This window comes from Polypterus senegalus, chromosome 14 (genome assembly GCF_016835505.1).
Source record: "Polypterus senegalus isolate Bchr_013 chromosome 14, ASM1683550v1, whole genome shotgun sequence".
In the NCBI taxonomy this organism is placed as follows: domain Eukaryota; kingdom Metazoa; phylum Chordata; class Cladistia; order Polypteriformes; family Polypteridae; genus Polypterus; species Polypterus senegalus.
This window is the reverse complement of record NC_053167.1, coordinates 1,743,622-1,755,891: the sequence shown is the minus strand read 5'-3', so window position 1 is coordinate 1,755,891 and position 12,270 is coordinate 1,743,622. Positions and strand designations below refer to the sequence as shown.

The 12,270-nt window shown below is 39.2% G+C and overlaps 1 protein-coding gene across 1 annotated transcript in view; it reads left to right on the top strand.

Moving 5' to 3' along the window:
- Nucleotides 1-12,270, top strand: part of ada (adenosine deaminase) — a 131,412-nt gene that overhangs the window by 106,408 nt on the left and 12,734 nt on the right. The window contains exons 7-8 of the mRNA XM_039734502.1: nucleotides 1,699-1,770; nucleotides 5,620-5,721. Of these exons, the coding sequence (XP_039590436.1) occupies nucleotides 1,699-1,770; nucleotides 5,620-5,721 (174 nt within the window). The remainder of the gene's footprint in view (nucleotides 1-1,698; nucleotides 1,771-5,619; nucleotides 5,722-12,270) is intronic.

Below are 12,270 nucleotides of genomic sequence, written 5' to 3'. Positions count from 1 at the left end.
CCCTCAGTCCAAGTGACTTAATAACACTTCCGGGTCAAGTGAAAACTCCTTTTCTTCAGCTCAGAAGTACTTTATTTCTTCCGTCCTCGTGATGAGGTAGTACTTCCGGGTTATAGTGAAAATATAAATCCTTGTGCCTCCCTGCAGCGTCCCCTGGCAGCCCCCGTGGTATCCAGCAGGGTTGTGAAGGAAAACTCCAATATCCATGATGCTCTGCAGGAATTCGGGGCACCTCCATATTGCAGGGAGGACTCCACCTAGAGGCGTGGGGGTATTGGCTGTGATACACTGCCGGCCATATATCACACCGTGAAATGGAGGAAAATAATGGAGTTCATGCAACAGTTCCATATATCAAGTTGTTAAAAATGAAGCAAAATAATTCTAACATTAATATTCAAATTAAATTTGGATAAATGTCAAACAAAATTCTGTCTACATTGGTGTGCATTTTTATAACATAAATTTACTTTAAACAAGACCTTTAAAATTTGTGGAGCCATGAATATAAATAAGAACATGAGCTTCATTTTATAAAATGAAATGATAATAAAGATGAATGGGTCAAAGTTTATTTTCTTAAATGAAATAAAAACAGGTTAAAGCATCTTTTTTTATCTATTTACTTGCATCGCTTGCCAACCCCTGCCCAAACCCGCCAGCGCTGAATGCAACCCAAGGAGACGTGGTTCCTCCTCCAAAACCCGTCTATTTTACCTCCTCTTTGCTCGATCAGCTGCTGGCTTGCTGTTGCTGCTGCCATGCTGTGTGATCTGCATCTCGCGCGGTACTTCGAATGTTTATACGCCAGTACAGCAGCTGTCCTTTTGTCTCACTGCATTGTCTCTCTTCTCCCCCAGACATCCTCAAACACTATTCGATCTCTTTTTGCTGCTCCATTGTTTCACTTTATAATAATTTCCATTTGTTTGCATTAATGCAATCTTTGCTCTGCATGTGTATCATGCCAACATTTTTGAACATCTTTACGATGTTCTACTTTGTCTTTTTCCAGCTCCAGGCATGGTTAAATCTCACAGAATTTGCACATAGATTATTTTTGTTCTGTTTTGTATTCTTTTATCTCGACCACTTTGGGGTCTCTTTTCAACACACTGCTGTTTCTTCTTCGCTTAGTCGTTGACGGGTCATCTAGAGTGTATAAAATCTTTAAGAGCTGAGAGCACAGGAAGTGTGTCTGCCAAAAGCATTCCAACAACTGAGAGGTTAGATAATCGTGGTCTTCTTTGAAAATGGTTCTAAGTAGGGCGTGACTTGCAAAAGTCAACGTCTCACGGGACTTGCTTCCAAAGGTTGTAAGTATGACGTGACTTGACTGTCTCGTGGGACATGAAAGTGTCTCTCTGTCACTCTTCAATAGATCACATCTCGTTGCAGGAAAAAAAGTCTTGTCTCGTCCCAAGATATTTTTTATAATAGAGAGATATACTTTGTTAATCCCCAAGGGGAAGTTGTCTTTTCGCATGATCTTTGGGAGTCACAGTGCAGAGTCTGCCATTGTACTGCGCCCCTCGAGTACTTTTGAGGTTAAGGGCCAAATAGAGTAGGTTCCCTTCTGGCAGTAACAGTACTTTACCAGAGCAGATCCTTAGGCTCAGAGCCATCACTCATAATTTTTAAACACTTATCTTCTATAATTATTAACACTAACGCACTTTATCACTGGACTTTTCTCAGGAAGCTGTCAGATGTGGAATCCATAGAACTGTTCATGCAGGAGAGGTCGGTCAGCCATCAGTTGTGAAAGAAGTGAGTATGCATTTGTGATTACATCATTTAACACAAAAAATGTATATATTGACAAAGGGTTTAATTTATCAAATCTGCACTTGATAGCCCAAAAGAATGCTTTCATCAAAAGACATGTATGAGGTGTGATCAAAAAATACGGTGAATGTTTTAAAAAAGAAAAGTTTATTGCAATTAAAGATTTACAACTACTAGTCACCCTCAAAATACTCTCCTCCACTTCGAATGCACTTATCCCAACACTTCTGCCACTTTGCAAAGCTCGAGAGTGTCTTTAGTTGAGCTGTCATGGCTGCCTGGATATCCTCAATGGATTGAAATCATTTGCCTTACATGGCCATTTTCAATTTAGGGAACAGCCAGAACTTGCACAATGTCAGATCCGGCGAATAAGGTGGATGTGGACACATTGTAATGTTTTCATTTGACAGACATTGTCGTGCTAGGAGCATTGTCATGATGAAGAATGAAACCGTTTCAACATTTTCCTCGGTTATTGATGTTGAAGGACATCCTGATCTTTTTTTCATCTTCAGCCGAGTCAGATCCATTACAAAATCGATCAAACCACTTGTAAGAAGTCTTAATTGTCGGTGCAGTGTCACCATAAACCGATTTTAACATCTGATGGGTTTCCTGAGCTTTTTGCAGTTTGAAACAAAATTTCATGTTAAGGCGTTGCTCAATATCCATTATTAACGACAAATTTGAAAAACACACTTGAACTCAACAGTGACTCTCCAACGACTGACAGTATCAAACAAGCTGAAACTTATCACAAACTCGGCTCTAGGATGGACATGTCGGAGCCTGCATTGAATTGTTTTGCGTTGCTCTTGGATGGTGCTCTCCATCAACATTCACCGTACTTTTTGATCACACCTCCTACTTTATCCTTTTCTTCCTTTTTCTTGCCTTAGCCTGGTTCAGGACTGTAGCAGATGCAGCGTTAAACCTGGAATCAACAGGGTCAGGGTAATAACACCTCCTGAACTGAATGCCAGTCTGTCAGAGGAGATTCAATATATCCTTGTAAAATTCACACACACATCATAATTTTTCTTGAAATGAACATTGAACTTTCATTTGCCATATATAAGCAAGTACATGTGAATTCTTGGCAGATTTATTTTATAGTCAACGATAATTTTCAAGGGATATGCAGTAAATAGAAATAAAGAATACGCAATGTATGAAATATGCAGAGCAACAGTATGACTCTGGTGCTATGAGGGAAGAAATGTGTGACACTTAAGATAATGACGCTCATTATCCACAGATAGTCATTTTTTTTCAGAATGTCACTGTCTTAATCTTTTGATTCTGGCTGTTTGCAGAGGTTTAAATGCTTTAAAATCCTGTATTATAACAGCATACAGTGTAGATCTTCCAATTTTTTTTTTGTGTGTGTGTGTAGGTGTCACAACTCCACATGTAGTACAGGGAAAAGTATTGGAATGGGGCTGAAATCACATCTGACACTCTTATGGAAAGAAAAAAAAAAGACAAAAACTCACAGAAACGCCTGTTAATTTCCAGCAATTGCCTTTTTTTAACCAGAATTCATCATAATAATTTCCTGTTAAAGATATGTTTCAAATAAATGCTGTAAAAACAAGTGTTAATATGTTGCTGCGGAGAACCAGTCAGAGGTGCGTGTGCTGCCTGATGTCACCATCATGATGAGATAAAAGGTCAGCACCTTGCATGTTCTGTTCATCTCGAGAAGCGGAAGATTTGATATAAAAGGACGGGGAAAATGAGACATACATGCCTGGGTCAAAGACCTGAAAATTAAACGTTTCTTTCATGAATCCTAAATGCTAACCAGAAAATGAGAGTGTGAATAACAAAAGAAGAGATTAGGAAGTCTTTAAGCAAAAATACCATCACGCTAGTGACTCACCAGTCCCAGCGTCTTGGAGATAATGGTAACGGGAACACAAATCTCATAAGAAGGTGACCACCATAACATATAAAAATGGCATTGTGGAACAACTTGAAAAATATAAAACTCTCAATTAAAAAAACTTTATAGAAGTCTTTGGAGTAAAAAAAAAAACAAAACAATGTATACTTTGTATGGAAAGACTACATAAAGCTCAGTTATCCGAGTTTGTGGATAATATCCAATCCTTTAACTCTATCAGATCGGATGTCGACTTTATGTTGAAATTCCGGGGTAGAGGACTGTAATCAGCTGTAAACGGTAACAAAGCTCACCATTCTGTTTTAGTTCGACTATCTTTAAAGCTAGCTTTGTTGATTTGACAGAGATTTCCTACACATGCGTGAGTAGCAAAGAGCAAACAGCCCCTCAAATGGCATCGACATCTGGCGAAAGACCAAAACGAATGCGCAAAGCAAAAACGCTCTGTGGACCACGTTTTGCGTATCATTTCGCTGAGTCAGACTCTGAGTTGATGTAAGTGATCTGGAGATCGAAAATGAACGTGGGGGGCCGGCGTCAGCGTATTGTGGTGCTGAACATGTCCGTGTAGTTAATGCACCTATGGCATAGTTCACCTGGGAGGACGGCCTCTCATGATGACTAGAGGTACAAACCAGATTGCATGACACAGCCAGGCAGCCGGCTGGTCATTGTGCTGCCCCCATGCAGCCGCCGCTGCCAGACACACCGAATGGGCATTGACAGCAGCCATGGCATGCAGCAGCAGATGTTTCATATTTATTTATGTGTGAAACTATTGCTTTGTGTGCTTTTCAGAAGACTGGAAAATATATTTGGCCCTCAAAGAGTTAAGTTAATGTGCACCTTGAGTCTCCAAATCTATATAAAAGATTTTAAGGGTGTTTTTTGGGGCTACAATTTGTTGCTGAGTCTGGCTTGGTGAAAGATACGACAAACTTTTGGATACTGAATCTAGTCATGTTTAGCAGCATTTCCTCTTCTGGTCACCTACATAAAGTTCTGTTACATGTTTCAATCTCATGCATAACAAGTGTCCAGCAGGTAGATGATCTGTTTTACTTATGAGGGATTGTGGGAAAAAAAGTGCTGTTTTGTCATGAAGTTACAGCACAAAGCCTCTCAGTTCAAAGATTTGCACTTTGGGAACAGCTGGTAGTCAGCAGCAAACCCGCAACATCTGGATTACAACTGCTGTCAGAAGCAGGCCCCCTTTTCACCTTGAGCTGAAGAAGAACTTCATTATCTCTTTGTGCAGGGACAGGCTGTGCATTGCAAAACCAAGAGCTTCCTGGTGGCGCCAGCTAAGCTCTCACTCAGCCCAATGGTGGACGTCTACAGGCTGTTTCCAAGCAATTTCACAAAGGGTACAGATTTCGGTTCACGTGCTTGTTCTGAGTAAATCGGTGTTCAATACAGCCTTTGTACTCTTGTTGTTAAAATCGCGGATGCTTTTTTTGTTATTCTCCTTTCAAAGGGCTCCTTCCTAGGTAAGCTCCACCCCTTCCCACACTTGACCGTTTCCCATTGGACGATTTCCTGCTTTGCAAACACCAATTTACAGTAACAAAATGTATTAATGAACATAGGAACATGTGTATGGCCTTGAAGAGACAAGCTTGCAGACTTTCTTGTTAATCTCATAAACTAGTTTATAAACTGGTTTATGAACAATAATGACCAATAACGAGGATAAAGATCATTTCAACCGCTGTCACACTAAAGTGTAACTGGAAGGAGGAATGGAACCATTTCACTTGTATTTCAGCATCTGTCTGATGACTTGGGCTGTTCCAAAATTGTAATTTACCCTGCAATGAAAACTGCAATCCCTCTACCGTTTTTTATATATTTGTATATATATATATGTATACTTTTAATGCATGGTGGTAATATAAATATGGCTGATTTATTTATAGGCTGTGGAGGTTTTAAAAGCAGAAAGAATTGGACATGGATACCACACAATAGAGGATGATTTATTATACAAAGAACTGCTGAAACAAAATATGCATTTTGAGGTAAGAAGTTTTTCATCATATGATGATAAATGCTACTATAATCAAAGGTGTTTGCCAACAGCATGATGTAAGTGTTTGTCTTAAAACATGTGTGGACTACAGTGGGCACCCGTGCTTCGTCCCTAAACCCAAATGTTTGACCAAATAAAACAGAAGTGACAAAAGAGAGTGAACATTCAAAATGGTTACCCATAAACACAACTTAAAAATAACAAAAACCCCAAACTTCTGGCTCTTCTATTTACCCTCTAGACTCTTTTCCTTGCCTAGCCATTGAAGAGATGCTGCCCCTTGGAGGGCACAGCATTGGCACACTGACTGACTACTTAGATAAAAATCTTATCTAAAGCATCTTGGAACCCACTTCCATCACTAAGTTTGAAGGTATAAAAAAACAATATGTTGTTAATAAAACTTTGACACACTTGTATCCATTATTTTTGTTATTATAATACTGTGCAAAGTTTGCCTTTGTTATTCACTAAAATGTGCAAAACTGAGACAGCTAAAAATTTTTTTAATAAATACTTAACCAAGTTTAAAAACAATCAAGAGCGGTTTACTTTTAAAATAGAGTACTACGGGGGCAAACCCCCCGGCGCCTTTGTTGCGGCCAGAATATTAGTAAAATCTGTAAATGTACAAAAGAAAATTATTATTTATTGAAGTCAAAAACCACAAAATTCTATAAATACAGTATGTAAAAGAAAAATTAATTATTATTTAAAAATCATGAAATAAGAATAAAATATTTACCCTCGGGATTATTCCCATTAAACTGAGGTCCACTATGCTCGATGAGTATTTATAAGAGACTAAATCAATGATCCATTTGTTTTAACTGACATTCTTATAGATAAAAAAACTGTTTTTGGAAAAATTACTCATTAACAGGAAAAATCACTTAAAAATTAGAGTGGTATGCAATGGGTCATCGTAATTCGACCTTTAGCTAACTAAATCACCTAAATACAAACATTGGTGTTATAAATAGATCATTATTTTATAGTTTGTTCCTGTGAAAGGAAGTTTACTCGATGAAAAATAAAAACCATGACTTTCTTTATATTCAATAGCACAACTTTCTTGATATTTTAGTTTATAATTTAAAAACGGAATAAGAATCTGAAAATCTAACAACATTGCATTAAAGTTCGATAAACCCTGAAAAGAATGATACTAAACATATATATGTAGTTTTTAAAATAAGCCAGATTTAAAGTGTGACAAAAAACGTGACATTAAAACGTCACATAAAATCGTTGCACTTTTAGGCTTAGGATTTTATATACAATATAGAGAGTAGATTTTAAATCCTATATCTATTTAAATTAGGGTTTTTAGAACAACTATTCATTGCAAGTGCATGTCAGGGTTCAAGTGTAAACCCCGAAGATCACTGATTAACCTTAGGGCCTAACCTTAGTATTTTAAGATTAGGGCTAAAAAAATAATTTTAAGATTAGGAACTATAAGATTATTAAGATTAGGGGAGAGAAAGTAAATTGACGATTAGGGAAGACAAAGTAAAAGCCCCACTTTCACTACGTTTAAGTTTAAGGTTTAGGGGTAGGAGCAGGACAGTCTAATATAATAAACCCTTAATGATTTTGACCCAGCAGTTCACTAACTGGTGAGCAGACTCTCAAATCAACATACTTGCATTCTGTTTGTCTCTGTGTAGTCCCAAATCTTCATTTAACAAAATATTAAGAAGTTTTTATAACTAATTAAAGATGGCCAGATTTAAATATTGTACCAAACATACTTTTGAATGCTCTATAACCTGCATTTGTGGAATCTTGGACACATGGAAGGGTAGCATTTGAGAAATATCTCTTTAATGCTTTTATCATTGGAACCAACAAAAACTTGTTTCTCTGTGCATCAGGAGCATCTATTTGGGCTAGGGTTAGGGTTCCCCCCAACTCCAGGACACCCTGTATACTGACTGCAGGGATTATTTGCGCCTGGGTCAGGAAAGCCATCCAGGTAAGCCCTCGCCTCTTTTTCAAGTTAATCAAAGGTCAGCACTCAAAGGTCTGGTATGTATATAAATTAGCCATTCACCCAGCAACAAATTCAGAGCAAGCTTAAAGGAGCCCCCCACCCTCCTACTCCCCTCATCAGAAGTGGCAGGACATGCTGTGAAATAATAAAAACATTACTATTTAAAAGGCAAAACATCTGCACAAATACAAAAAGACATTCCAGCTGTGCCCGGAACTGCAATTTCAAACAATGGAACACGCCAGTCCCTCGCCGCTGCTTTGTGGCTCACTCAATATGTGCCCAAGACTGGAGCTCTGTGAACGCAATGATCTCTCTTTTATTAACCTATTGCAGTTTTTTGGCTGTTTGTTGTGTTTTGTTTGTGGTTATTGTTCTGCCCACATCTCTTGTTGTTTAAAGCCTGGTGGCGCAATGATTAGCACTGCTGCCTCACACCAGAGATCACATATTTGGGCACAATAATTGGTCCAGCATAGCTGGCAGAGTTTTCCCTAGCCCTTAGGGGCACTTGAAAGACCATTGCACCATTATGATCCACGTGTAACTAGTTCAGTTCCCCCTTTCTCATTGACTCTAATGCAGTTTGCAGAGTTTGTCAAAGTTCCTGACCATTTCTGTGATCTTGCCTCGAGGTGGAAGCAAATTCAATGGGGTTCGCTCATCACTGTTCACCACCATCTATGACATTCACTCTTTCCAAACTAAAAAAAAGTCTGCCACTGTTTTTTCTCTCTCTGAAAAAATGTTCTAAGGTTGTGCCTAGAAACGATGGATTCTGTCACTTCAATTAATCAATTTCATCGGTTGTGCATTAGCAGCCATGCGAGGTTCTCTTTCATCGGCAGTTTCATTTTGCCGATGTGCTCGGCTCCATTGTCTATCAGCGGTTAGGCGAGTTTCTCTCTCCTCTGAGGTTTCGTTTTGCCGATGTGCTTGCCTCGCTTCTGTATTAGCGGCTAAGCAAGTTTCTCTTTTCTCAGCGGTTTCACTTTGGCGACAGAATCGCTTTCTTTGAGCTTCATGCTGTAGCCTCAAACTTTCAGGCTGGACATACAGACACATGCACTTCCACGTGTAGACGTTTATATACTGCTCAAAAGAATTAAAGGAACACTTTTTAATCAGAGTATAGCATAAAGTCAATGAAACTTATGGGATATTAATCTGGTCAGTTAAGTAGCAGAGGGGGTTGTTAATCAGTTTCAGCTGCTGTGGTGTTAATAAAATTAACAACAGATGCACTAGAGGGGCAAAATGAGATGACCCCCAAAACAGGAATGGTTTAACAGGTGGAGGCCACTGACATTTTTCCCTCCTCATCTTTTCTGACTGTTTCTTCACTAGTTTTGCATTTGGCTACAGTCAGTGTCACTACTGGTAGCATGAGGCGATACCTGGACCCTACAGAGGTTGCACAGGTAGTCCAACTTCTCCAGGATGGCACATCAATACGTGTCACTGCCAGAAGGTTTGCTGTGTCTCCCTGCACAGTCTCAAGGGCATGGAGGAGATTCTAGGAGACAAGCAGTTACTCTAGGAGAGCTGGAGAGGGCCATAGAAGGTCCATAACCCATCAGCAGGACCAGTATCTATTCCTTTGGGCAAGGAGGAGCAGGATGAGCACTGCCAGAGCCCTACAAAATGACCTCCAGCAAGCCACTGGTGTGAATGTCTCTGACCAAACAATCAGAAACAGACTTCATGAGGGTTGCCTGAGGGCCCAAATGTCTACTGCGCCCTGTGCTCACTGCACAGCACCGGGAGCTCAATTGGCATTTGCCATAGAATACCAGAATTGGCAGGTCCACCACTGGCGTCCTGTGCTTTTCACAGATGAGAGCAGGTTCACCCTGAGTATATGTGAAAGACGTGAAAGGGTCAGGAGAAGCTGTGGAGAATATTATGCTGCCTGTAACATCGTTTAGCATGACTGGTTTGGTGGTGGGTCAGTGATGATCTGGGGAGGCATATCCATGGAGCGACTCACAGACCTCTACAGGCTTGACAACGGCATCTTGACTGCCATTAGGTATCAGGATGAAATCCTTGGACCCATTGTCAGACCCTACGCTGGTGCAGTAGGTCCTGGTTTCCTCCTAATGCACGACAATGCCCGGCCTCATGTGGCAAGAGTATGCAGGCAGTACCTGGAGGATGAAGGAATTGAAACAATTGAATGGCCTTCACGATCCCCTGACTTAAACCCAATAGAACATCTGTGGGACATTATGTTTTGGTCCATTAGGCGCTGCCAGGTTGCTCCTCAGACTGTACAACAGCTCAGGGATGCCCTCATACAGATCTGGGAGGAAATGCCACAAGACACCATCCGTCGTCTCATTAGGAGCATACCCCGACGTTGTCAAGCATGCATACAAGCTCGTGGGGGCCAAACAAGATATTGAAAAGCATTTTGAGTAGCAGAAATTAAGTTTTTGAAAAAATGGACTAGCCTGCCACATCTTCATTTCACTCTGATTTTAGGGTGTCTACACAATTGAGCCCTCTGTAGGCAGAAAACTTTTATTTCCATTAAAAGACTTGGCATCCTTTTGTTCCTAAGACATTGCCCTGTCGTTATTTGTATAGATATCCAACTTCATATTGGGATCTGATGTATCTAATGTGTTTCTTTAAAGTGTTCCTTTAATTTTTGTGAGCAGTGTATATAAGACTAGCTTCTCTTCGCTCGCTAACCCCCGTGTTTGGTTTTCCAGATACACACTCTTTAAGATTTTTTTTTCTTTGAATTGTTGCTATTTCATTAGTTTCACTTTTATTTTAGAACTTCTCTAAAAACAATATTTGGAATCTTTCGAGTCCCAATATGCTGAATCTTTTTAATGAGGTCAGTGAGACGTGTGTTTAATGACTTTGTACCATAATTCAGGATAGGTTTCTCTGTTTGGAATTTCAGCACAGACAAAATGATCGACATCATCAGCAATTAATAATTTTTTTTGCAAAGTAACCAATAAATGCATGTGAGGTAAACTCCATTTTGAAACTCTCTGACTTAAATTTCAAAGCATTATAATATTTACATACTTTCACCTATGTCCATATATTCGATCTCTATTCGCCTTTTCGTTATTTCTCCGAGTAATAATTTCTCTTTTTATGCGCTAATGCGATGTTTACTTTCTTTTTTTTTGACACTGCTGTTTTTTCTGCTTTCATACTCTGTATCTTGCTCTGCATGTGTTTCGTGCCTACGTTTTTTTTGAGTCTTTTGAATTCCAGTTTTCATTACCTCTAACCTGCTCTGTATGTTTGGCCCCCTTGTTTTTTAACTTCTTTATGACGTTTTACTTTGTTTTCTACTCTTGTCTTTTATTTCTGACCTCGCTTTGTCCTGCTTTTTATTTAATGACACCGGGTCTGTAGTGATTATTTTCCCTTTTTCGAGTAATAGATTCCTGTTTGTTTGCGCTACTGCGATCTTTACTTTCTTTTCTTTATTATTTCTAATTTTTCTACTTTCATATTCTTTAACTTTCTCCACGTGTGTATCGCACCAAAAATTTTTTTTTTGCCTTTCGAATTCCACTGTTTTCATAATCTCTAACCTGCTCTGCATGTGTTTAGCGCCAACGTTTGTGAATGTCTTTATGAAGTTCTACTTTGTCTTCTACTCTGTCTTTTAATTCTGAGCCCGATTGGACGTGCTTTTTTTTAAATTCTGCTTGTTCTGGGCTAATAATTACTTTCCTTATTTTCTGACTGACTTTGCACCTAGATTATTCTGTTTCTTTTTTCTCTCCAACGTTTTTGAGTCTCTTTTCTCCGCGCTGCTTTTTTCTTCGCTTAGTCATCGATGTTTCATTTATAACGTATTGTCCTTATACGCTTTATATGCGCTGAGAGCCCTGGATCTGTTTGTGCTCAAAGTCTTTACACGACTGAGTGTTTTCTGCCTGTTGTATTATTTGATATTGGTTGTAAGTAGGGTGTGTCTTGCAAGAATTTAATGTTCTACGTCCCCGCAAGACGGTCCTGGGTCAATTTCTTGGCACAATGTCTCATGTTTAAGGTCCCCGCGAGACGCTCTGTGGCCAATCTCTTTCGTCTCCCGGGTCTTTTAGGTGTCTTCCGTGATCTTAACGTGAAGATCACGTCTTGTCTCCCGTCTTTCTCTCCCAGGATTTTTTTTTATAATAGAGAGATAGTTGTATGACATTATTTGAATACCTTAGTGAGGATACAGTAAATGGAATCATGGGTAAATGTTTTCAAAATGATCATCATGCTTCAGTTGAATTGATTTTTTGTGATTATATTAAGATTGTCAATTTATGTCAGTAACAGAAATGAAAAGTTCATGTTAATGGAGTCTCCCTAGTAAGATTATACAGGATGCTCCAAATAGGCGATGCGCCAAGTTATGATTTATTACTGTCTTAATAATGAAGCAATCCAAATGAAATAAGGATCACAATATTCCTAGAGAAATGCACGAACGAGTGAGGCGCGGCGCTGTTTTTGACTTATTTGAGAATGAACTGGATGAGCATGAGATTCAGTGAAGATTATTTC